Genomic DNA, 24,926 nt, shown 5'->3' on the forward strand with positions numbered 1-24,926 from the left:
TGAAAAAAAATGGCACGTAATTAAAAAATATATAAACCACACTTTAAATCGATGAAATTAACGAGCTGTCTTTAGCTGTAAAAATTTTACGAGCTTAGAAATAGCATAGTAATTGTCGAAATTTTTACACTTACTATTTAAGTTGAAAGATATGGTATTGCAAGCGCATCAGTTGATCGTGAATGGCAGTATATTAGAACGACTGCGTGATAATATTTTTACAAAAATAAAAGTAGGCTCAGGTATTTCAAATAGCGTTAAACCATTCCTTCATTATTTATAATTGATTGGGACTAAGAATTATGTACAGAATTCTTGAGAGATTTTTGAAAATCAAGTAGACGGATATAGATATTCTTTGTACAAATATTGTCCAATAGTTTCAGCTCTTTAAATTACTTAAAAGCCTTAATAAGGGCTGAGTGCGAGATTTGAGAGATCTGCAACTTTGCCTGAGACTCGCTTGCCCACGATTGATGATGGTGACGCATACATCGTCCGTCTCATCTAATCCTGTGTGTAACTCATATTTTTCAAATTCTGTTAGGACCGCATCTAAATTTTCAACTTTCTCCGACAATAATACAGCCACTTCTCTCCAAATCTGCAATAAAATAAATAATTATACAGACTAATTGTAGCGTATAAAATTTCATAGACATATATTGTTAAAATATCGCCTTAATAATTACGGCACAAAGATCATTATTGTTAATAAGTCTCTAATTATATTAAGAATAATTATTTCATACAAAAAGATATAATAATTACCTTCGTTTCATTAGTCTCATTTATCACGTCTGATTCGATTTTCTTATATTTCTTTTTATTTTTCTTTTGCGATGTACCTGGTTTCGATTGTACCGCACACACAATACATATAGCACTAATGATCGCTAATGATTCGCTGCAAGTTGAGGCTCGGAGAAAAAAGTTTTTCAAGGGCACTGGTGTATCCTGTTCGGGGATAGGTAATGTTTGCAAACAAGGGGACGTCCGTAGCGTCTGTATGCAATCAAAATCCGGACAATGAGAATCAGAAAGTGATTTTGCAAGGCACGCTATAGTCCTCAGTTGCTCGGAACAGTAAGCTTCACGTAATCTTTCCACTGCATCTAACGGAACTAATAAATTGCATGGTCTGTTCCGTTTCCCATCCGTATCAAAAAGTTCTAGTGCTTTCGGAATAAATTTTTCAACTATCTCTCTAAGCTCGTCAGACAATTTAGAGAGAAAAATAGAAGATGGTTCTGCACTCGCTGCTACAATGCGCAATACGCTATTCCTCGCCGCAAGCAGTCTTAACATACACACACGTGTCTCCTCTTGCATATATAAATCTTTCTTCTCGTTCTCATTAAATGGCTCCCATCCACGAACAACCTGTTTAATCCCACAATTTATGAAATTCATCATTGATCAACTGTGCACTTCTTTAAATTATATCGAGATTTTAAAGAATTTACCTCCAGATCACGATTATCTCTTAAGGACGCCCATCTAATGGGCGATTCGACATGGGGTTGTATGTGCATATTATTCAAAGTGGAAAACAATGAGGCAGCACTATCACAGCAGCATAAGTCTAGCAACATCTTATCTATAGTTGCCATTGCGAAGTAGAACGAATTCTCTAATCGTTCTCTTAACTCAACAAATTCCTGAATCTTTATGAAACTGCCGTACTTGTATGCAAATGTTAAATGATCCGCGCTCTAGAAAAGAAAAAACAATTCATAAATTATAGTAAAATAAGTCTTTCCATGAATCTATTACACTCGAAAACACATACATCCTTATAGTTGGCTAAGAAAAATTTCGCCGTATGATCAAGAGTTGTTGAGGCCAGAGGCAAGTTACCGAGAGGCGCGAGAAGAGGTGCGTGGAGATGACCCAGTGAATCTAGTTGAAGGTGCTTTACGTCAAGTAATGCAAACGCATGATCAGCCGCGACCACTAGACCAGCCTCTAAATATGTACGCACGAGCAAAATTTTGATGTGAAAATTTACAGGGCTCGTTAGAAGACCGTGTTCCAATAATGATATCGCCCTGCAAATCCATCGTTTTGAAAATGTGCATGTTTTCAAAATATTGTTAACAATCTTAATTACCAATTAAAACTTTTATATACTTGTACATATTATATCAAAGCTCTAATATTTAATATATATATTAATAATTCGATATATTAAAGCTTTGATGTTATATATATATATAATAATATAATTATACAATATAATTTTACATACATTATGCAAATATATTATATTATTACCTATAAAGAAAAGATGCTTCGTTGGTATCAACCCATAATTGATGTAGCAAATGTGTAGCTAACAAAATATATGGATCCGCTGGACAGAAATCGGTTGGCAATCTATCTTCTGCGGGACACAATTCACTGCCTTTTTTATACAAATCACATAGTCGTTTTATCAATTCTTCTTGTTTATCTCTGTCTGCTAAAGGAGGATGATGGAAGCCACAAATACGTCGCAATTGCTGCAGATGAATGTGCTTTTGCATTTGTCGTACATTAGTTGGAAACTCATCTAGTTTAACGCCAATGTCTTCCTCGATCTATAATATATAAACACAATAGTATTACATTAAATACTTTCGACAATCTAATTAATATTGAGATTTCTTACCTTTTCAAGTAATTCAGACCTGGCTTCGGGTGTGAGCAGATTTAGATATAATCGCAAATCACTAACTACACAGCCTTTTTCTCCAAATTGAGAGAAATACTGGTGCATAAAGTCTACAGGTTGCAAAATATATCGTAGATGTTTATCATCAGTACGTTCTAATAATTCTAATCGGGCCAAGTATGGTGCACGAATTTTCTTTTCAGATGTATTAATGAGATTGTTTAGAAAGTCCAAGCATTCTGTTGGTTGTTGAAATTCCAAGGCCGCCAAAAGATAATTTTGATAAAATGCCCAATTGTCAATACTACGTAACAGATATAATTATTTTATATATAATCATTATATTACTTATACTAAAATACAGATTTTTAAAACAAAAGAGAATATTGATAAGATTTTGCTTACTTTTCTTTAATAAGTTCACGATATGCATTAGCAGCTTCAGAAAACCGTTCCAGTTTTAGTAAGATTGTAGCCTTTCGTTGTGGTACATATGAAAGATGTGAAGCTAAGGGACTAGATAATACACTTAATATTTCCTCATTTTTATCTTGCAGTTCCAAAATCATCAAATAAAGTTGCACTTCTTGTTCCGCTTCCATTCTTCCTTCTCTCACTAATTTTAGGACCTAATATATACATAAAAAAATTGTATTAACCATTTTTACATTCTTTTATATACAAATTAATATAGTCTCTATGATTTCACACATACATGCAGTTATAGCTGTAATAACAATAACGAAATCAAGATACAAACCATTCTCTCTGCCAAAGGCAAGATAACTCCTTTTGCTAATTTTTGATCTGCATGAATAGCTTGCATCACCGTACTCATAACAGCCCAGAAATAATATGGATTCTTAGGTTTTAATTTATATAAAGTAAGAGCAGTTTGTTGTTGTTTCTTATAATCACCAAGGCGAACATATGACATGAAAAGATGTGTTAGAAGCTCCTCGTTATTTGGATCAGCTTTTGAAGCAGCTTCATAAACCTCACTAATTTTGTCAGCTATACAAGTAAAAGAATTGTAATAACAAGGTAGTCATGATACAATTAATTATAAATACGATTTGCACATTCCAAATTAATAGACAAGTTAAAGACTTACGTTGATGTATCTCTCTGTAACAGATACTCATCGCCTGCAGAGTAGAATCTTCACAGGGTATTTCAGACCGCACTTTGTCCATGATGATCTGACATTCATTCTCCTTTCCCAACCGTAGCAGAGCCAAAGCCTTGAGCACTCTGGCACATTGATTAGATGGATGCTTTTTGAGCACCCTGTCTGCTTCCTGAAGCGCTTTTTTATTGTTTCCATTGTCTAGCCAATCTAGAATGCAGAGAAGCTTAATACTGATGTGTCGTTATATAACCTCATCGCTGGTCCGAAAAGTACAAGCAAATAGTTCGAGCGTGATTAATGCAACAAATTTCAAGTCAGATCGTTGTCGACAAAAATATACGTACCATAAATCGGTCGCAAACGGCGTTCATTCACCGTGTTGTCCACATGGATCTTAGACGCCATGTTACTTTTTATGGTAATGTATCAAATCAACAAACCAAAGATACGAACAATCCGCTGCGAGTCATCTTCAACGGTTAAAGGCGGATTCAAATTTAAAGTAATTCAACACGTGCTTTTACACGCCAGATTCATCTCAACATGAGAGTATTATTGCACAAAAATATTTTTTGTTTTAATTCCTATGGACATAAGAAAATGCCTGAACCGGCTGTAACGTGTCTATTTAGCAAAAAGAGTATAATGCAATTGAAAAGATGCGAGATAGCAAATCTGATTGGCCACGCCATATTACTGCGAAACTCGTACAATAAATGCAATATACTTTAACTATTCGGAACCATGCAAGCGAAATAACTGATCTAGATACATCTTAGTCTATGCTTATTCTCATAGATTCATTAAAATAATAATTAATAATTGTAATTAAATAGAAATACATAATAATATACACATGTATATCGTTATCTCCAAAATAGAAAACGTCACAAATAATTTTTACATATACATAAATTACGATTTTGCAGTCAATAGAAGTTGTAAAATTACCAATCTGCGCATCTAACCTAATCTGTATTTATGAAGCCGAATTGCGTTTCGCGCGTAAAAGTTAACCTTTCAATACAATCCTAATACCGGCTATACTTCGTCTAGAAAATTGAGTTTCTATTTCGGTTTTACGTTATTTTTTACGTTTTCTGTTTATATTTTTGATAATCGTGCATCATATAAGTTGGAGTCATGTGGAATGAAAGTTCTTCGAATCTTGGAGGCGGATTTTTGGATGATAGCACACAGGCCGGAGGATCTGGCAAAAAAAGTTCGCAAAGTAATGACAAGAGCATCATTCCCGTATGGATAAAGCATATCACGTCTACAACGGGAGATTTGCAGATTTCTGACAAAACTGTAAATACTCTGACATTCGTCGGAGTTGTACGTCATATCGAACAAGATACGACGAAGATGTCTTTCAGTATTCAGGATGATACAGGTATTTTACTTGTATAAATCATTTCAATTTTAATGATAACATGTAAAATTACAAATACAAATAAAAAGTTTGGTCGAGTTGCTATGCCATGTATTGCATAAGTTTGTAAAAATTTTATATAATCAAGAAATCTGAATATTGCATACAATTATTATTTTCAAATTATTATCATTGCTAAGAGTAAAACTTATTTTGATTTTATTTTATATTATAGGTACTCTCACTGCTGTCATGTGGTTAGAAGCAGACAAGAATCCTGCAGAAAATGCTTGTGTACAACTTAATACATATGTAAGAGTTTATGGTTTGATACGCAATCAAAATAATCAACGACATGTGTTGATCTTGCGTATGTATCCTGTGGAAGACTTAAACGAGGTGACATGTCACTTTTTGGAAGTCATGTATTTTATATTGAATGCTGGAAAAACTGAAAAAGAACCTGCTGTATCTAATACATTAACGTTCGATAATACAATAAGTGGTATGTCACCTGATCAAGTGGCAATTCTTGAAATTGTTCGATCAGCGAATGAATCAGAATGCGGTATTGAGAAACATGATATTTTGAGTAAAATGCCTAAACACATCAAACCACGTATCGATGAGATATTAGATTTTCTTCTCTGTGAAGGACATATTTACACAACTAGTTCAGAAGATTTCTTTAAAGCTACTTGAGTTATATATTATATGTTAAGAAGTTTACAAAACATTAAATTTTGTATCGTATAAAATAACATTTACAATTACGATACATACATTGATTGTAATTTTTTTATTTATATGGAAGTATAGATAAGAACGTTATTTTTTCACTTAGCAATAGTAAATTAATAAAATAGATATTAATTTGAAACACACAATGTAAGATTATTTTTGTTCAAAATATTTGAAGATGCAAATATATTTTTTACACTGATTTTTTTGAAAGGAATAATTTTTATGTATAGATACATTGGGCCCTACGCACAATAGAGAAAATATTAGGAATAAGAATAAATATTAAATATTAGAAACAGCTATTTAAAATTATTTTATTTTAAATAAAGGAACAGAATAGATTATTTCCAATTTTTATTTCCTAATTCCTGATATGTTAATCCATTTAATTTTCTTGTTTTGAAATAAAATAATTTCAATTTCCTACTTCTAATATTTAATATTCTTATTCCTTCGTTTTTTAAATCCCCATAATATACGCTAGTAATGTGGAAGGAGAACAGACGTTGTGTATGTCCCCTCTTCTACTAATGCTATCTTTGGACCGCGAACTACATACTGGTTCTAAGAAAGACTCACTCAGTATGTTATAGAGCTTAATGGTTCCAAGTATCTATAAGAGTCTGCTATCTTCTTTAAACGTGTTGTTCATGTCCACTGTTTGAAACTTCAAAACATCATCTTCGGCCATATGACATCGCTTGATTCACCGATATTATTACAAAACTACAGAAAAAATGGTGTAAAGAAGATTTAAAAAGTGACGAGTTGGGTATAGGATACTTGAATAGAAGAAAATTTAAACAAAGAGACTGGATAGATATCTAGACGAGTCAAGAATATAATCCGTAGTTCTGATGCTAAAAAACCTGCCCAGAGGAGACAGGTTGAAGGCACTCCAAAAGATAAAAAAAACGAAAAGTGTATGTGTTGAGTTAAATTATGGATAACACGAAAGATGTTATAACAAGTATATACAATACTTTGGTAAGTTTACGATATCCACATATTGCTAATGCAGAGTCCAAAGATCTGGAAACAACAGTTCTCAATGGCGAAAATCGTCTTCGTCTATTTTCCTGGATCCTGACAGAAAAATTGCCGTCTATCGTCGATCATTTAGAAAAGTTAAAGGATGCTGCTTTGGAAGGTAGTTTTTTTTTGTCAGTAATAATTGATATTTATATAACAGCTAAGCTTGGAATTATATATTTGATTATTACTTATAATAAACTAATGTATACAATTAAGAAAGCAACATTTAAAAGCATGTTTCTTAATATATTAAAAAAATATATCTTTTTAGATCAGCTGTTTAATTATTACTCTCAAATAGGACTCTGCAACAATAAAGATATATTACTGGTTTGTTTATAAAATAATATATTTTATGAAAATATGGTTGTATTAACATCATTGTCTACATATTAAAGACATTTACTTTTAATTTAGGGTAAAAGTTCCTTAAAGGAACAGCTGCCATTTTTAAAATTATTGTTAGATTTTATGAAAAAGGTACACATGAAATCTTTTGTAAATAAAAATGAAACAGAGGAAACACTTATGGATATTGTTAAGGTATTACTAATTTTCCTAAATTATATAATATATCAATGATTAATAAATTATATAATGTGTAAAAATATTTTTAGTTATATATTGATGATGACATAAATCAGGTATCTTCTCTTTCTGTTGTTAAACCAAAAGTAAGTTATTTGGAAGCCATTAAGTATTTTGAAGAAAATAAGAAAGAGATACTGATTAATGATTGCGAAGATACTAAAACTAATTTGTCTGAAGATTTAGATATAGAGGTATAATAGAATTATGTTAATCAAATAGTAAACAAATAATGTGCCATTTATTAATATTTTGTGCGAATATTATAGACTGATAAACTGGTCAATGAAGAATGTGATGACCTATTGGACAAAGCAGAAAAAAAATTCATAGAAGCTTTTGAAACTATTTCATCTTGGCCAATACCAAACAGAAATTTAGATAAGGTTACTTCTGATTCTATTTGCTCAAATCTTAAAAACATATGCTCTGATTTTTCTACTTTGAAAAAGGTATGAATTTTATCTATGTCACAGTGTAAATTACTTTTTTGTTATAAGTTCAGATTTTTTCATTTTTCACATGTCTAACCAATTATTTACAGGTATTGCAAGCAAGAGATGAGGTATCCAAAGTAATTTTACCAAAAAAATTATCAAAGACATGTACATCTTTAAGTCCAATTATAGAAGATGTAGTAATTAATCATGAGGAACTTGAAAATCTAAGTATGAAAAATGACAGTGTATTTTATTGATCTTGTGATTGTATATAGTTTTAGATTTAAGAATAATGTTCTAAATATTTATAAATGTATAAGGAACAGTATTATCATATAATTATAAAAATAGTCTATAAGAACTTTTTTATAATGTAAAGGAAAAATTATTTAATAGTAAGATTTAAATAAAACAATTGTATAAGTTTTTAATTTATGTTTATATTTATCAGTACAAGCCTGAAAGTCGATAATTTAAGACCTAGGTCGTTCCTTTTTCTCTTTGTAAAGAGCAAGCAAAGAAACGTTCGCAACCTTTACAACCTTAAATCGTACTCCAGGAATATCACCGACAGCGTGACCTTTCCGACCAAAACCTGCTACTAGAACTTCGTCGTTTTCCTCGATATTATTGAGACAACCGTCTCTTGGTACAAAAGCTGTGATTTTTTTTCCATTCTTAATCAGTTGCACCCTGACACATTTACGAATAGCAGAATTTGGCTGTTTGGCTTCAACTCCTCTATTAAATAATACAATATTAATAAATTACATGACTAAATATAAATTTTCTGAATAACAACATAGAGGTTATTACATACACTTTTTCTAAAACAATACCCTTAGCATGAGAGGCACCACCGAAAGGATTAGCCTTCCATCTGGTTCCTAAATGTGCCTTTTTGTAGTCTTTGTCATTCCACCGTTGTTCACGTCTATGATTTACATGTTTACGTGCAGTGCGAAGACCTCTGGGTTTACCTGTAATACAACAAATAAATTCGTTTTGTACATTTTCTTAGACAAAAATAAAATTCTTTACATGGAAAAATATTAAAAATGTATCTATTACAGTAAAAAATAAAGCTACTATGTAAATATAATAATATCAATGTCTAATAATTTTGTTGTACTTCACATCTTTAAGATTCACAATTAAATTAAAAAAATATTCATTTGTAAATGCGTCGCAAATATAAAAAAATATTGAACAAAATATCTTGATAAAGTTTGTACCTTTTTTTTATAAATATTATATTAAAAATATGGTAATATTAGAAAATCTTACAACATACCCATGTTGTCAGGCGTGCTTCACAACCGGAAAGACTCGATCGTCCATGAGCAAATTCTAATGTAAGATTCACACTGTTTGTCATGTCATTCACACTCCGTTGTACGACACTGATATCCAATGAGATTTTGTTTTCTAGGGACTATTAAGACATTGAATAAAGCACGGTTTCTTATTGGATGTCAGATATCGCACTGAAAAGCATCTTTTTCTATACAAATTTAACATAAATACGGAATGATAAATAAAATAGCAAATGAGTTATATATCTTTTCTTTGATAATTTAAAATTATCGACAGAATAACATGAAGTTTGAAAAAGAGATGTCAGGAAGAAAAAAAAAACGTTTTAGAAATTAAATGTTTTAAAACTACAAGATTAAAATTTTAAGACTTAATCAATCTTTTACTTTGTGATATTTTCTTGTAAATTAGTACAAATACTTCATATTACAATGTCAAAATTTATTTTTCTATTAATCTATCAAATAACAATTTATTTTTTGTGATCTTACATATACAACAAATATAAAACTCAGACAGAAACTAAAGAAATAAGTTTGGGCAAATAGTAAATATGCAATGAAAATTTAGCAATTAACATTTATATATATTTATACATATTTATATAAATAATTTTAAGCAGCTTTTTTCAGCACCTTGTAGACCAGCCACAATAATGTGATTTCTATCATATGGATCCATGATTTGTTTCTGCTGTTTCAAATTGTCAGCTTTTTGTTTCTTTACTTCTACTGCAAATACTGTTTTAGGTGTTGCAAGTCGGTTTATATTTAGATTTCGTCTAAAATCAATAAATAATCATCAATTTCCACATTGTTAGCAAAATCCAAGTATACTTATTGATTATATTTTATAATTTACATTGACAAATTTTTTTAATAGTTAATATTTACCATTCCTATTAGCATTCTGTATTTACAAGAGTGTCTTGCATCTCCAACTATAAGAATGTTACTCCTTCTGTTAGCAATGTCTCTAAGATCTCTGACTCTTCTATAAGAAAATTCCACTGCAAACACAATCCCTTCCTGCATGCATAAAAATATCAACATATTTACTACTCTAAATCCAATTTAAATATTTTCATATTAATAACATAAGTTTTGTACACACATTTTTTTCGAGTAAAACTAGAGCTTACTCATTTGAAAAACGAGTATGTAATTACTTTAGCACCACTTCGACACCAAGATGGTAATTATTAACCAACTTGGCTCTAATGTGTGCATAAATTAATTTCTAAAATTTCTTATAGATTTCTATTATAAATTTTACTTATTGGATCAATTACATCTGCAATATGGGATATAGTGTTGATTCCTGATGCAGAACCTAAAAATATAACACTTTATTATCATAAGATAAGTTAATTTGATCAACTCTTCCAATAAGTTCTACAGCTAATTTAAATCTAAATATATTCCATACTATATATTCAACTTTCTTAGAATCTGTGTCTTGCTATATATATAATTTTGTACCATTAATTTAAATATAAGAAATACAAAGAGCAAAATTATTATAATTCAAGCTGAGTTTACCTCACTGTCGATTCTCTTTTTTTCCATATACTGATATTCCAAATACTAAACTTGAAGTCATTAAAGCATCTTCCTTCAGCTATGAGTAATCCTCTTTGACACTGTGGTTTTATTATTACATTCTTTTCAGTTTTAAAACCACTTTTTCCTTGTCTTCCTCAACCATTACTTTATTGTCTTTATAGAGAACCTTCTTTACAAAAACTTGGTACTACTTCCAGCACCATCATAGCTACTGCCATGGCTATTCTCACGTCTATTCTCATGGTCATTTTCACAACGTCCTCCTCCTGTATCAAACGAAAATGCTACAATTGATGAAAAATCTCAAAAATTATATATACTATATTTAACAATACAATAGTAATTTAATAAAATTATTTTAGGAATTATTTTAGGTTCGTATTTCTTGGTTCACTTCTTGGTCAATAATATGAAATAAATTGTATGCACGTGTTACGTACGTTCAAATTATTAGGTTATATCACCATACTGCTTAGCCAGAAAAATAATTGTCATATAACATAAATATACATCTACAATCATCGCAAACATTACATCACAAAAAATAGCTTTAAATTTAAATAATAAAAAATAATATTACATTTAAAATTTTTTACATGTGAAATGTATTTTTTTAGCATTTTAGTAGATGTGTAATGGCACCAGAAAGCTCCTCCTTGCGGCCATATTTATTCTTCTTCTTAATAACTTGATAATGCACCCTTCCCGCACGGCTAGGACAGTATAGGCTTAGTTTACACCGATTGTTTAGTACGCGTACCAAGTACTAAATCAGCTTCTTTGATTGGTGTAGATTTTACAATAAACGATTTATACCTATCGCAGAAGCAGATTTAGTATTTGGTACGCGTACTAAACAATCGGTGTAAACTAAGCCATAGTCAGATTTGAGACTGTTTGAGACGCAAGAAGCAAGTAGCTGAATGGAGAGGATACTACCAGCAGAGTGGACATGCCCGCATTTTACGTGTTTCTGTGGGCTAGCGCTTTTATGTGCACAAAACGTGCACATTGAACTACGTAGCCAATGTCCACGAATCCCGTAGGTAATGTCCACGATCTTTTGGGTCTCTTCCGTGCTACGTCCACGACTTTTTGGTTCCGATATGTGCTATATCTGCAAAGTGTCGGTAATGCATACTTGTAAAACATGATGATGTATATCAATCAGATTTGAAATATAAATACACACGTATTATAAATATATGTATTGCAACATTTACTTTTGCATTTACAGTTTATTTAGCAAAAGATCAATTATTTTCAATAACCTGTGTAATTTGAAAATGTACATTTAAATTATTTTAATAAATTACTTCTATAATTTTGTGTGTGCGTGCGTGCGTGCGTGTGTGTAAATAAAATATTGCATTTTTATTAATATTTAAAAAGATGATAAACTCTTATAGATATTTCATACAGTAATGACCAATAACTTATTTTGAATATTAAAAGCCAGGGTTGGGCGTTTACACGTAAACTACAATAGATGCAAAAACACTCATATATTAAACACGAATGCAAGCTAGACAATAAAAACAATCTTTTCATCTATAATTTGAGAGGATTATAGTCATGAACCGCCGCAAGCAAGTGTGCAAGTTGTGCACCGCACAAAGTTTCATTTAACAATTAAGTTTTAAAATTTAATTCTATATTCTTAACACTACACATACACAAAATTTTGTGTGCTTGTTCTGAAAGACTTTAATTTTTTCTAAAACAAATATTGTATATCAATTGAAAAAAAACGTCATCATAAAACTTGAAACTATGGGCTTGTTCGTTTTAGCTGCACTGGGGCAGCTCTGGGTCTGCTCTAAACAAGATAATACAGGACAAACTATTTATCTGTCCTGTATTATCCTGTGTAGAGCAGAACCAGAGCAGCCCCAGTGTAGCTAAAACGAACAAGCCCTATATTGGTCGAATCGAATACTTGTTTATTTTTTTAAATATGACTACCCTAAAAATTGCCCTTTTTAAAAATTGTGTATTTATCAAATTGATTCAAATTTTAGTCAATAAGTTTTTCCAGGACCATCATAACCCTAAACATTGTGGGTCTGTATGTTCATATTAATTTATTTGTAATGTCCTCCTTTACTCTCAGATATAGCTTTTGCTATATTCTTTTCTTTATACCAATTGATTCGTCTCATTATTTTGTGCATAAAAGTATTAAGGTAAGATTTCCGAAAATTTAATGTTTTACAAGATATTTTATATTTTATGTCAAAATGCTGTAACTTTCAAGCCTCATAACTCGAAAAGTACTTAATGAAAAATAACTTCATTATAGTGTTTTGAAAAGCTCTTGACACCAGCTATTAGATTTTGGAATCAAAAATAGGGGTTTCTGTTTCAAAAATTTGATTTGACCTAGAAATGACCTTGAAGGTCACGGGCAAGGCCAAATCTAAGATCACCATCGGATTGCCCGAGAAAAATCCTACAACTTTTGTCGAGGTTATTTTCCTCTGATGCGTATTTTTCAAATTATCCAGCCGTCCCGGAACTTTTGACACACGCTGTATATTATTACACTTGATAATTTTACGATTATCGTTATATGTATATGTTATTGACAAAATGTTGTGTAATCAAATCATCTATACTGTTCATATCTTTGTGTCTTACTAAGAAACATTTTTTACATAATATCTATATGCTATTCATTAATCTGCAAATGTACATAATTTTACTTGCCTAATGAACTGGTGCACCATAAAAGAGTATTGCCGAGTAATATGAGCGGCGGTGGTCCTGGTATTTGATCGATAAGTTGCCAAAATCTTCCATGATGAATAAAGTAATGGCACAGTAAAATGAGAAAGATGCATAAGAGCAGTGAAATGATAATCATTTTTTGTTGAACAAACTACAGTTTTCTTAATTTTCCTTTTATCTCTTTTGTGAGTTCCTTAATTGCTCCTAAATGTCAATGCGTTATATAATACTTAAAAACGTTATATAATACTTATTACGTTATATTATACTTAAAAAAGGTAAATAATTTAGTAATTTTTTAATCCCTTTGGCACGGCGGACATGCACCACGTAGTGTTTATCTGACAGCCAAGAGCAACTTGATGAGAGAAGATTTATCGCTGCGCGGATATTTTTGTGTAATACGTGTCTTCTAATAATGTATTATTGATTTGTATAAAATTTTCTATTTGTTGCAGTTGGTGGCTGTCGACTATAGTCAACGCTCGTATCAAAAAGGTTAACGTAAAAAAATACATTTAATAAATTATATAAATAGTATGTTTAAAATTTTCGAGACCTTTTGAACAACATATAATGCATTCCCATTCGCGATTAACATTTCGTACTTTGCTCTTGTAAATTAAATATAAAAATTGTACATAATTTTAAAAAATATTAAGAAAAAATTAACAAGTTGCATTGTGTTACTGCAATTTTGCAATTTTCCTTATATCACAGCTTTTTTTAGTAGAATTATATTTAAAATCATTTATCTTGTAATAAATATTTATAACAAATTGTTATGTAGTTTACGAATTGTAACAATGAATAATATTCTTCATAAAAAATATGTTATTGTAACAAATAAATATCTTACAATCAAATAAAAATGTCATTTTTCGAATGGATACAAATAATTTATATAAAATATACATTTTAGTTATGCATGAATTATGTTTTACAAAAAGATTAAAAACTTTTTTTTTGATACCCAGGTATAATGATATAACTAATTCTCTAATGTTATATATTCAATAATGCATATGCATTATTGTTAATATAAGAGTTTACTTTGTTAAGAATTATTTTAATACGTTACTTTTCTAAAGATCTCAGCGTAAAAGATGTTGCTTTATTTCTAAGCAAACTTGTAAATCCTTCAATATTAATTCTTCTAAAACCACCAACCACTTCTAACACAACTTCTAATATTTTTGTAACAATCTCAATGTAGCGTCTTAAACACTGTCACTGCCATCAAGTTTCTGTTTGACGGCAATATAAGACAGATTCTATATAGACGTAGCAAATGATACATTAAATAAAAAAAACATTATCTGAACACATATTGAATATAACGTTTACTAAGTTACATAAAAAGTATATGCAACATTAGATAATATTTACATATTCATAGAAATATTTAACAAAGCATGAAATATTAATCGAATGGATATGTATTATATATCATTGACGAGGTCTCATCAAGTAGAATCCATTTGTGCAACAGTAATAAGCAAGACTTATGTCTCGCTGACTTGGCACTTCTCGAGAACGCTGTGCGCAACATAAATCATGCAAAAATGGTATAAAAAAATCTCTAGTAGAACCAATTGTGTATGTTTTGATTAATATATTTTCCTGCAATGCATGCTATGAGCACAGTTCAGAAGTTGGTAGACTTACGGCCGGCCTCTCCTCTCCGGAGAACCGGATAGCAGTCGAGCACCGAGAAGTGCTGTAGCGCTGCCTATTGCTGCGAGCCAGATGGGACTCCAAAGCTTTTTTCCTCCTCGTTTTGCTTTTCTTCCAATTTTTTTGTATTATTTTGAACTTAATGATGAACTTATAGATTATTAAAAATATATACTTCTATTGCGCACAGCGTCTTCTAGAACCGCCATTTGAGAAATATTGCACAAGTGGACTCTATTTTCGAGACAACAATATTATAAACATTAAGAAAATTAAGATGTAATTATTTACAACAATATTATAATACATTCCCATTCACAATTAACTTCATGCACTGTCCTTATAAATTAAATATAAAAATTGTACATAATATTAAATATGTATAATATATTAAAAAAAGATATTAACAAATTGCATTGTGTTACTATATTCTCTATAAGAAAAGATTTCATCACAACAAATAAATCTTAAAATAATCTCATAATTGAATATAAATAACATTCTTCGAAGCGCGACATAACTTAATAAATTATTCAAAACATATATTTTGCAAAAATTTATCTAAAATAAAAAAATTAAAGCTTTTACAATGTAATGTATTCAATACCTCAATATTATGTATTTATCATTAGTGCAAATAGCAATGTATTAGCTTATTTTACTAACTTTCGCAATACTGATAATTTCGGTAATCGCACAGAATACGACACATGGGTCAATTCGGATCAATACTGTTTTCACTTGTATCAATATTACAAAATAAGTTTTTTTACTGTTAGGACGACTAATAATTTTTTTACTCCTAAGATTAGTTCTGGCTTAATAAACGATAAAAATGCTACTAAAAAATGACATTTATTTCAATGACATAAATTAGCTTTCAAACATTTTAATATTTCTTTCAAAAATTACAATAAACTCTGTTAGAAGATACACTTTCGAGATATACTAATTGTAAGATACGTTTCGAGATATGCTCACCTATTTATTGCTCCAAACAAGTGACGCTTGTTGTAAAGTGCTGAATAGTCAAGTGAGTGTTTTTTTCTGAAGCTGACTAGATCTAGGCATCGTTCGACGAGGATCAAAAAGCACATTCTAATCACATTTGTAGAAATTTCCACTAAAAATATTATGCTTTAGCTTTAAAACAAAATTTTATAAATCTTCAACATTACGTGTAAATTTCTTGAACGTTCAAACATGAATGATTTCGTATATTTGTGTAGCAGTCATCCCAGCAAACACCAAGTTACAGTTATATAATTGTTAGTTGTAATTTCCCACTCAACAATATAACTGTTATATAATACACGTGTTATATAACAATTATATTATTGAGTGGGAAATTACAACTAACAATTATATAACTGTAACTTGGTGTTTGCTGGGATATAAGGTAATCACAGATTTATTGCAATCATGTTTTTGATACAATGGCATGGCCTCAATTTAAGTACGGAAAGAAGCGCTTGTGTAGATAGCAATACTTTAGATATTGATATCTAAAATCTGCTTATGAAAGAAATTTTTTATCGGGTTATATAATAAAGATAATTGATATAAAAAAAACAAAAAACTGACCTATATAAGGAGTCGCAGAGAATACTGCGACGCATTACATTGAATATACAGAAACACTGACCGAGTTGTGAAGCAAGTTAAAGTTGCAATTGTTAAAGTTGTAAATATGGTAAACCCAAAGGATTATGCTTCATCTGACGATATTCAAAGATACAATGTATCACGTTTAATCGATGAATTTGCTGATGATTTAAAGAAAATCTCCGGAAAATGTATGGATATCGGTTGTGGACCGGGAGATGTAACGAATGATATTCTTTTGTCATCTCTTGACCCAAATGCAATAATAATTGGTAAGTAAACAAATAAATTGTTTATATATAACTACAAATTGTCGTGCATTATTACTTATTGTTAATCCGATTATTGTATATCATGCAGGTACGGATATTTCACAAAGCATGATCGAATATGCAAATATGACGTACAGTGACGAGAAACGACTTGGATTCGAAGTATTAGATATCCAAACTAAAAATTTGCCTGAGAAATATGTATCGGAATTTAACCACATTTTTTCATTTCACACTTTGCATTGGTGCAAAGACATTCGGTAAGTAAGATTATTAAGCATATATAAATTAATAAATTTCTTATAAAAATATAATTTTTTCTTATAGGAAAATTTGGTATTTATTAAATGAAAAATTTCTATTAACAAAATTTAAAACTGGTCTAAATAAATAATTTCTGTGTAATTTTTAATTTGAAATAATTGGTTTTAGTAACATCTTTTGCGTGATTTGACATAATATAAACACAATTTTAATTCACAAATATTATAATAAATGTATACTTCAAAAATTATTTACATTTATCTTCTTTATTCAACAGACAAGCGTTTGAAAACATTTATCGCATGCTTCGACCTGGTGGAACTATGCTTACATTATTTGTAGCATCTCATGATGCACATAATGTTTTTGAACTAATGGCACAAGATAATCACTTTGCATCGTACAAGGAAGTAATTATTATATATAATGTATTTATTTCTAATTTTTCAACTACAAGTTACTAATTATTATTTTTACGTAGGACGTAAAAAGGTGCATTTCACCGTATTTTTATTCAAAAAATCCTCACAAAGAAGTAAAAGAGTTACTTAAAAATATTAAATTTGAAGTTTGCCATTGCAGTCATCGAGAAGCGACATTTTCCGCTAAAGATTCAAACAAGTTTTTATGTAAGTCTTATTAAGAACTTATTAAAGTTATAAATTTTATGCATAATTATTATCCGTGTTATAAATCTTTTGCATTATTTATATATTGATACATTAAAAATTTTAATTTTAATTATTGATTACTTTAACAGCTGGGATAATGTCCATATCCACATTTTTGGATAAGATGCCGCATGATCTCGCAAAAGAATTCAAGGATAATTTCGCACGTGAATATATGAGAAGGGAGATTAGCTATACATCAATATGTGATAATCAAGAGCAAAAATTTGTATTAAATATACATAAAATAATGATAGTTTATGCACGAAAAGTTATATAATATTGCGTATATATGTATATAATATACAATTAAAGAATATTTAAAAATTTGATGCATTGAGAAAAATGGTTTTTATTATATTAATAAAACGCTTCTGGTAGAGTGTATTTTTGTTAAACAAAATAGAAATTCTGGTTATCGTAACAAGATATCTTGTAAAATATTTTACATTTTATAGCTACACCGTTTGGTTAACTTTATTATAAAGATCTGATTAAGTGTTTTCTTGTTGGATCTACAAAACTTCTTGTTATATTTACATAAATTGCAGCGCTCTGCAACAGTTTCGTCATTACTCACTGAACGGTTGATCAACTGTTCGCTGCATTCATTTGTTACACTGCTACTGCGCCTTCGTTACTCGCGGCAATCGTTCTAAGCTTTAGCTTCTTTTTTACCATGCAATTATAGTCCATTTTATCATCGATTTTTTTTCAGTGTGACAATTAAATTGACAGGCAAATTACAACATTTGTAGTCGACATTATATCCAATTATAGGTGATTATATAAATATATAATTACATAATTAATAAAAGAAATATTTTACAGAATAAATTTAATTTTATCATTTTGAGAACTTTTTAAATGAGAAATGAGATTTTACGGAATATCGGTTATTTAAACACGAAGATTTATTTGTGTTAAATAATAAGAGTAAAAGAAAAATATTTCATTGATTTTATATAAGGCTCAGCAGAACTTGTATAAGATATACAGGTTCCATGATATACACATTAAACGTACATTAGTGACAGGAACATAAACAATTATAGATATTGACTGTTATTTTCACAGCATCTTCGATATCGCAGAGATTTGAGAATAATTTAGGAATACTTGTAAATAAGACATTTACATCATATAGACTTTCGTTTTCTTTTACGTACTATCAATACATTAGTCTATAACATGATGAAATATATAATGTACTTTTACTTTATAATATAACGCAAAATCAGGCACTTAACTCGCTCCTCGTTGCATAACTCTTTTATCTGATACTTTTACTAACACAAAATATTTCTGAGTTAACGTAACGTAACTTGATTATACAGAACATCTATAACAAGAAGATTCTTTTAAAGCCAGACAACTTTTGCCTGAATTTCTCTCAGATGTGCCAAATAGAGAAGTTCGGAACAATGTGAGAAAATTCACAGATCGAGTTAAGTGTCTCATCTTGTACATGAATATATTTTATTATGTAACATATCAATATGTGTATATAATATGATATAATAAATATATATTTTACAAGATATTTTTCTTTTGTATTTTACATATGAAACTTTTATAGTATATAATATAATATAGAGCCATAGTGTAACAGTGAATGTTACGCAATCTCAACTTTTATAAGAGTTACAAGGAAACATTGATGATATATGGATAGTCGAATATTTCATGGCAGGATGATCCATCTTCCTTCTTCCATCAAAAAAATTGTATATATCTATGTATATCGACGAATCTATCACATTTTTATGTTTCAGCAACGTTGTTGATTTAACTTTACTAGTTTGCATATGCGTTTGTATTTATTTTGTTAATTGTTAATAGTGTAAGTAATAATGATCGATTCTTCTTATTGAATAACAATATAAGACAACATTTTGCTCGAGCCATTGTTAATAAACTGATAAGCAGAAAAAACAAGAGAGTCAATAAAGTATTTCAATGGTGAAATTGTTGATAAAAAAATCTTAAAAGTGTCAGAAACTTGTTAAATTTTCAAAAGTTTTTTAGATATTCTAAATACTTTTTAAAACAGTTTAGGGAGTTCAAAGAACAGAAATGTTTGAAGAATATTATAAAAAGGTAATTGTTTAGAATGTAATATTGTTTTTTTAATCACATTTTTCTATCAAAAAAACAAAATAAATTTATACTGTAATATACTCCAAATTGTAAATTTTATTATTAAGCAATTAAATTATTATTAAGTAATTTAAAAAATATTGCAAAAAGGATTAAACTGTACGGAATAAAATATTGAACATAAAAGGCTAATTAAATTAATTGCTTCACTGCCATTAATATCAATATATGGACGACCAGTGTTTACGTGTTTACGAAGGGCCTATAAATACTCTCATCAATTACGTTCGATTTATTATATTTATCTTTTCATTATACGTGTATTTTTTTTTTCATTTTGCAGCGAAAAGTTGAAATTCAATTTAATGAGATACATAAATAACACGATATTTTGTTATATTGGTAATATTCGCATGCTTCATAACTTTGTCTGATAGTATCTCGAATTTTATTTCTATCAAACATTTAGCGCCGATCGCGCTGATTGTCTGATTTTAAATTGTTTAATATAGAAGTCAAACAAGAACAACTCCATTTAACATTAAACACGTGATGAAATATGATTAAGTATTTCAAGATGAAAGATATCGCATAAGGACATATATGGCTCTGTAAAATCCATGGAATGTAGAATCCAAAAATCCACATCTAACAATTTGTGGATCAACGCATGGAAGATCTCATAAAAAATTAAAATCCGAAGAGAAAAAGTTTGTTACGCCAAAAAGACTCATAGAATATTTAAAAAATATAGAAGTTTGTTATTTTCGTATTATCATTGTTATAAACGTTCATAGACGTTTATGGAATGAAATAAACTTCGCGAATGTTACGATCTACTTCTACTCTATCGTCGTTTTACGATCCTATTGATAAAAATAACAATCCATGTGTGTGTTTCTATATTTCTAATTGTTTTATCTTCGTGTACGATCAATTGATTTTCGTCGAGTTTTAAAGTCTAACGCTTCAATAAAAATTCGTTCGATTGTTCGGTATATAATAACAGATACAATTAGACAATTCTTTTTTTAAAGGTAGCGGTAATCACATTTTGTAATGATACTATCGCCTTATAAAAATGCTAGTCATGCTAGTTCATGTTTTATAACCCTCTTGTGCAAACAAATACAACAAGAATAAATCATCATTCATTCTTAGAGAACATAGTTATCTAAATATTATAAAAACATTTTATAACTTTAAAAAATTTTTATAAAACAAAATATATTTTTTATATAACCACAGTCTATAAATTTGTACTGAAAGAAAAAACGTTCTAAATAAAGAACATTTCTAATCTAAATAAATTTTGCTTCTCTATTCTTCTGCTTGTTAATTTGTTGAAATAATTTGCAGATTTTAGATGTAATTAATTATTATTACGACAGGTATGTTTCTGCACAATTCTCACTTTTCAATTTGTTTATAACTGTTGACCTCACATATAATTTTTTCGACGTTTAGATTGTAATTTGTTACTGAAGATGATCGCATGTTACTGAAGACGATCGAAACATTTAACTAATAAAAAATGATCTTACATCACTCTTGAGAAAAAAAAAGTTTTCTTTCGTTTTTATCACAAGACCCATATTGGCTCTGGATCTCCTAATTTCCTGAATTGTATTATTTGCAGAAATTCAAGAGAGCAACCAATTCATGCACATATAATACCTAAACCTATATATATTATTTTTAATTGTTAGAAATAAAGTCGAAGATATTTGTATATAAGATATAAATGCATGAGAGGGTTATTATATTTCTAATGTTTATCAAATAAACATATCTCACAACACGCTATTATTGATTTATATTAATGAATTCAGAATGGCCAGAATATAAACGTAAATTTCGATTTGCTTAATTTGCTTCTGAGTGCAGAAGGATTGAAAGATCGAAGAATTAAGCAAGAATATAAATCCAATAATTTGTGTAAGTTCCGTTTTAAATATGATTTTATATTCAAAAGTGAACCTTATAGAATAGATTTTTACCTTAATTTTGTAGCAAAATGCGTGTTTGCTCCAATCAGGATTATTTCCGTATTCTCGTTAAATCATATACATTCGTCATTGCCGCTAGCGACGCTGGTTTTGTTTTCTGATAGGACCGTCGTTGCTGTTTGCGCGAATACCATACCTAAGCAACCTGCTCGTATTCAGCCTTGTTGATGTTACTAGCTAGACAGCACGCCAGGAAGATGCCCATCAACGGGAAAAAGGCTACACCAATCGCTGTGCCAGCTACCACACCAATATTGCTGTTTATTAAATTCAGCACGCGATTGTAGCATCCCTGAAAAAAAATAAGTAGTAACAATTTAGAAATATAAAATAATAACATAATATAAAATCGTACCTCGGTATAAATGTCATTCCTGTTGTTCGTGTCGCATTTATCCGCACTCGCATTGAATTCTTTGCAGCAGGATGAAGGAACTTTGATCCGTGGAATCATCTCTTCCCAATCGAGATAACTGCGACTGCCGCAGCAATGCAACTGTAATTAATAAATTTTTAAAATATATAATGTAATTTTAAAACAATCAACAAAGAGTAAAAAAAAACTTTAAACTTTTCTATTTTACTTTATTTTCTTCTTTATATTAAAATTAATTAATAAGAATTCTATCAGTAATAATCGAAATAGCGAATGCGAATAGAAACATTGTCGATACTCACGGTCGTTTGCATAACGTCGATATGAGTATGTATGGATTCGTCTTTTTCATAAGCTGCCATGCTCTCGTTCAAACTTTGATCGAATCCCTCGTTCAAGCTCGTGCGATAAGCGTAAACTGACGCGCCTGCACCGAGTTCCAGCAATGCCACGACAGCCAAGAACGCGCCGTACTGATATGAAAATGAGAAAAATAACTCTCATAATCATAATGTCAGAGAAAATTGCCACTTCTAAATTTCTACTTCAAAATATTTACTTTCAAATTATTTAATATAATACTTTCAAATTATTTATTATAATATTTATAGAAGGAAAAATAAAATCAAAACTTTTACATCATGCGAAAAATATTGAGGAATTTTCAAATACTGTGTATAAAGCTATAAAATTGTGAATGTGAAATATATAACGGCTTCAGGCGATTCTAAAAAAATATAGAAATATAACTTGACATCTCAATGTAGATCATTGATATACAATTTATTTTATGAACAGTTGAGTGGCAAGTATCGTGTTCAGAAGCGTCTCTCCCTTTACGCGATAATCACATATCGAATATCTACCTGTAATTCCATCTCACTTCTCCCGTGGGACCTAAAGTCCATTTTAGATATACGTATATGAAGAATGATTACCAGATATAGTAGAGCAGGATGACCTCGCGCAGTACAGCAACAGGCAAGTATTGCTGCGACAGATAATACCGCGCCTAGGCATGCGATTGCTAACAAAGCTGATCCGCTACCCTGCACACTCATATTCACATAATCTCGCAGCTGGATGCGCATCCATATACCGATGCACAGCATCAACATCCCGGAACCCTGTAAAATACAAAAATTCAATATTAAAATCACTCGTCAAACGATATGTATTAATTACAAAATAATACAGTTGAAATACATATTTTTAGAATAATTGTGAAGCGAGTACATCTATTACAAGTAGCTGGAAGTATGTCACGTTTTGATAACTTTAAAAATTTGTCTTTGGTGAGTATAAATTTTCATAACATTTTCTTCAACGTCAATTTTCACTGCAGCATATTGCACAGAAAAACATGTTAGTGTAACATGAGGGGTGGTTTTAAATATTTGTTTGAAGAGTAAAGTAGAAGTAGCGTTAATAAAGTAACATGAATTATTCAGTAAACACTGGTTAGGCGATAACAGTTACGTCTGTACACTGACAAGAGTGACGGTTACTAATATAAGCGATAACAGTCGTATATGTATTACAAATGAGACGTTTAATTAACATATTTTGAGAATTCGGAGAATTCTGAGATTTCGAGAATTAAATAAAGAAGTATATGAATTGCAATAACATCACAGTTCTCATGCTGTGAATCAAATTTTAAAAATCTATTTAATGACGCTAGAATTTCTAAATATTTTAAAATTCTGTTTCTTAATATCCTAAATATTGTCTTTTAGAGCCTTGTGTTGTCTAGCTGGACATCATATTCAAGGTCACACGTCTCCACATCTTCATCATCCCATATTCATTCACCTTGCTAATAAAAAAAAATTAACACTTTCGTCATTAGATCATTATTATATGTATTATCCCAAAACAATCGGATTCAATATCGTACAAGATTAACGTTGCCATCAATTGTGCAACAGTTGGGTAGGCTCAGGGTGTGTGGCAAAAGGTTCTATGATTATTACGCAGTCAATGTTAGGACCACCAAAGGTTTCTGCTTACCCAGAGAATAAAGTTGAAGAGCATTAGCAGGGTCTTCAAGCAAGTCATCGTGGCTACGGTCTCCAGTCGCTTGCTCATCTCGATATCTGTCTTCACTTGCTACTTATAAAATCGGAACGGGCGATCCGAAGTACGCACTACCGGGTCTCGCTCAGCGATGGAACTCCCACGATCGATTCGCGAAAGGTTTGCAAGTAGATTTACGTGTTGCGTGCGTGGCTCTTGCCCCTCTCTCAATTGGTGCATGCGCGCTACCCCGCAGAAGCACTATTGCGATAGCAAGAAAACTTCTTCAATCAAAATCATTCTTCAAGTAACAAGTGAGCGCACTGTGGACAGTGTAAATGTCAGGCACAT

The 24,926-nt window shown here is 30.3% G+C and overlaps 6 protein-coding genes and 1 long non-coding RNA gene across 26 annotated transcripts; 3 read left to right on the forward strand and 4 right to left on the reverse strand.

The window, feature by feature from the left end:
- Positions 1 to 227: 227 nt before the first annotated feature.
- On the reverse strand, positions 228 to 4,411 carry psidin (phagocyte signaling impaired). Its single transcript, XM_012376502.2, has 10 exons — positions 4,133 to 4,411; positions 3,771 to 3,995; positions 3,417 to 3,670; positions 3,062 to 3,285; positions 2,654 to 2,960; positions 2,278 to 2,582; positions 1,793 to 2,051; positions 1,467 to 1,715; positions 772 to 1,383; positions 228 to 604 (listed from the first exon to the last, which is right to left on the reverse strand). The coding sequence occupies exons 1-10, from the start codon at positions 4,191 to 4,193 to the stop codon at positions 383 to 385; spliced, it is 2,718 nt and encodes a 905-aa protein (XP_012231925.1). The 5' UTR covers positions 4,194 to 4,411; the 3' UTR covers positions 228 to 382.
- A 224-nt stretch (positions 4,412 to 4,635) lies between these two features.
- On the forward strand, positions 4,636 to 6,106 carry LOC136999937 (replication protein A 32 kDa subunit-like). Its single transcript, XM_067355131.1, has 2 exons — positions 4,636 to 5,184; positions 5,399 to 6,106. The coding sequence occupies exons 1-2, from the start codon at positions 4,932 to 4,934 to the stop codon at positions 5,863 to 5,865; spliced, it is 720 nt and encodes a 239-aa protein (XP_067211232.1). The 5' UTR covers positions 4,636 to 4,931; the 3' UTR covers positions 5,866 to 6,106.
- A 136-nt stretch (positions 6,107 to 6,242) lies between these two features.
- On the forward strand, positions 6,243 to 8,401 carry LOC105677800 (uncharacterized). The gene is made up of 6 exons (XM_012376657.2): positions 6,243 to 7,057; positions 7,214 to 7,272; positions 7,360 to 7,485; positions 7,560 to 7,724; positions 7,800 to 7,982; positions 8,075 to 8,401. The coding sequence occupies exons 1-6, from the start codon at positions 6,850 to 6,852 to the stop codon at positions 8,225 to 8,227; spliced, it is 894 nt and encodes a 297-aa protein (XP_012232080.1). The 5' UTR covers positions 6,243 to 6,849; the 3' UTR covers positions 8,228 to 8,401.
- LOC105677807 (small ribosomal subunit protein uS12) lies at positions 8,386 to 9,420 on the reverse strand. Its single transcript, XM_012376669.2, has 3 exons — positions 9,265 to 9,420; positions 8,791 to 8,950; positions 8,386 to 8,711 (listed from the first exon to the last, which is right to left on the reverse strand). Exons 1-3 carry the CDS (start codon positions 9,266 to 9,268, stop codon positions 8,444 to 8,446), a joined length of 432 nt encoding a protein of 143 aa, XP_012232092.1. The 5' UTR covers positions 9,269 to 9,420; the 3' UTR covers positions 8,386 to 8,443.
- A 431-nt stretch (positions 9,421 to 9,851) lies between these two features.
- On the reverse strand, positions 9,852 to 16,442 carry LOC105677812 (uncharacterized). Of its 20 annotated transcripts, none has more exons than XR_010890232.1 (8): positions 16,241 to 16,442; positions 13,562 to 13,786; positions 11,669 to 11,969; positions 11,293 to 11,565; positions 10,829 to 11,118; positions 10,579 to 10,619; positions 10,181 to 10,315; positions 9,852 to 10,068 (listed from the first exon to the last, which is right to left on the reverse strand). It is a non-coding gene; the product is annotated as an uncharacterized lncRNA (long non-coding RNA). The 20 variants fall into 20 exon arrangements; XR_010890235.1 differs by having other exon boundaries at positions 13,562 to 13,647; positions 16,241 to 16,438; XR_010890233.1 differs by lacking the exon at positions 16,241 to 16,442 and adding an exon at positions 14,664 to 14,834.
- A 140-nt stretch (positions 16,443 to 16,582) lies between these two features.
- On the forward strand, positions 16,583 to 18,351 carry LOC105677695 (juvenile hormone acid O-methyltransferase-like). Its single transcript, XM_012376472.2, has 5 exons — positions 16,583 to 17,136; positions 17,225 to 17,396; positions 17,678 to 17,810; positions 17,882 to 18,029; positions 18,161 to 18,351. Exons 1-5 carry the CDS (start codon positions 16,950 to 16,952, stop codon positions 18,349 to 18,351), a joined length of 831 nt encoding a protein of 276 aa, XP_012231895.1. The 5' UTR covers positions 16,583 to 16,949.
- A 666-nt stretch (positions 18,352 to 19,017) lies between these two features.
- Positions 19,018 to 24,784, reverse strand: LOC105677764 (tetraspanin-7). Its single transcript, XM_012376600.2, has 5 exons — positions 24,570 to 24,784; positions 23,495 to 23,683; positions 22,859 to 23,029; positions 22,536 to 22,676; positions 19,018 to 22,472 (listed from the first exon to the last, which is right to left on the reverse strand). Exons 1-5 carry the CDS (start codon positions 24,645 to 24,647, stop codon positions 22,317 to 22,319), a joined length of 735 nt encoding a protein of 244 aa, XP_012232023.2. The 5' UTR covers positions 24,648 to 24,784; the 3' UTR covers positions 19,018 to 22,316.
- Between the last annotated feature and the right edge of the window lie 142 nt (positions 24,785 to 24,926).

The sequence above is a fragment of the Linepithema humile genome, chromosome 5, assembly GCF_040581485.1.
Source record: "Linepithema humile isolate Giens D197 chromosome 5, Lhum_UNIL_v1.0, whole genome shotgun sequence".
Taxonomy (NCBI): domain Eukaryota; kingdom Metazoa; phylum Arthropoda; class Insecta; order Hymenoptera; family Formicidae; genus Linepithema; species Linepithema humile.

What these genes read in the sequence shown, in the direction of transcription:
- psidin (XM_012376502.2), bottom strand. Translation starts at nt 4,193, where the DNA reads ATGGCGTCTAAGATCCATGTGGACAACACGGTGAATGAACGCCGTTTG. An exon ending in CCGTTTGCGACCGATTTATG is followed by an intron (nt 3,996 to 4,132) that starts GTACGTATATTT and finishes TCTGCATTCTAG; the next exon opens with ATTGGCTAGACAATGGAAAC. An exon ending in GAAGCATCTTTTCTTTATAG is followed by an intron (nt 2,052 to 2,277) that starts GTAATAATATAA and finishes ATGGATTTGCAG; the next exon opens with GGCGATATCATTATTGGAAC.
- LOC105677764 (XM_012376600.2), bottom strand. Translation starts at nt 24,647, where the DNA reads ATGAGCAAGCGACTGGAGACCGTAGCCACGATGACTTGCTTGAAGACC. An exon ending in TCTTCAACTTTATTCTCTGG is followed by an intron (nt 23,684 to 24,569) that starts GTAAGCAGAAAC and finishes TGTATTTTACAG; the next exon opens with GGTTCCGGGATGTTGATGCT. An exon ending in GGAATGACATTTATACCGAG is followed by an intron (nt 22,473 to 22,535) that starts GTACGATTTTAT and finishes ATTTTTTTTCAG; the next exon opens with GGATGCTACAATCGCGTGCT.
- LOC105677807 (XM_012376669.2), bottom strand. An exon ending in GGTATTGTTTTAGAAAAAGT is followed by an intron (nt 8,712 to 8,790) that starts GTATGTAATAAC and finishes ATTATTTAATAG; the next exon opens with AGGAGTTGAAGCCAAACAGC.
- LOC136999937 (XM_067355131.1), top strand. Translation starts at nt 4,932, where the DNA reads ATGTGGAATGAAAGTTCTTCGAATCTTGGAGGCGGATTTTTGGATGAT. An exon ending in CAGTATTCAGGATGATACAG is followed by an intron (nt 5,185 to 5,398) that starts GTATTTTACTTG and finishes TTTATATTATAG; the next exon opens with GTACTCTCACTGCTGTCATG.
- LOC105677800 (XM_012376657.2), top strand. Translation starts at nt 6,850, where the DNA reads ATGGATAACACGAAAGATGTTATAACAAGTATATACAATACTTTGGTA. An exon ending in AAAGGATGCTGCTTTGGAAG is followed by an intron (nt 7,058 to 7,213) that starts GTAGTTTTTTTT and finishes ATATCTTTTTAG; the next exon opens with ATCAGCTGTTTAATTATTAC. An exon ending in ACAATAAAGATATATTACTG is followed by an intron (nt 7,273 to 7,359) that starts GTTTGTTTATAA and finishes CTTTTAATTTAG; the next exon opens with GGTAAAAGTTCCTTAAAGGA.
- LOC105677695 (XM_012376472.2), top strand. Translation starts at nt 16,950, where the DNA reads ATGGTAAACCCAAAGGATTATGCTTCATCTGACGATATTCAAAGATAC. An exon ending in CCCAAATGCAATAATAATTG is followed by an intron (nt 17,137 to 17,224) that starts GTAAGTAAACAA and finishes TATATCATGCAG; the next exon opens with GTACGGATATTTCACAAAGC. An exon ending in CATTGGTGCAAAGACATTCG is followed by an intron (nt 17,397 to 17,677) that starts GTAAGTAAGATT and finishes TTTATTCAACAG; the next exon opens with ACAAGCGTTTGAAAACATTT.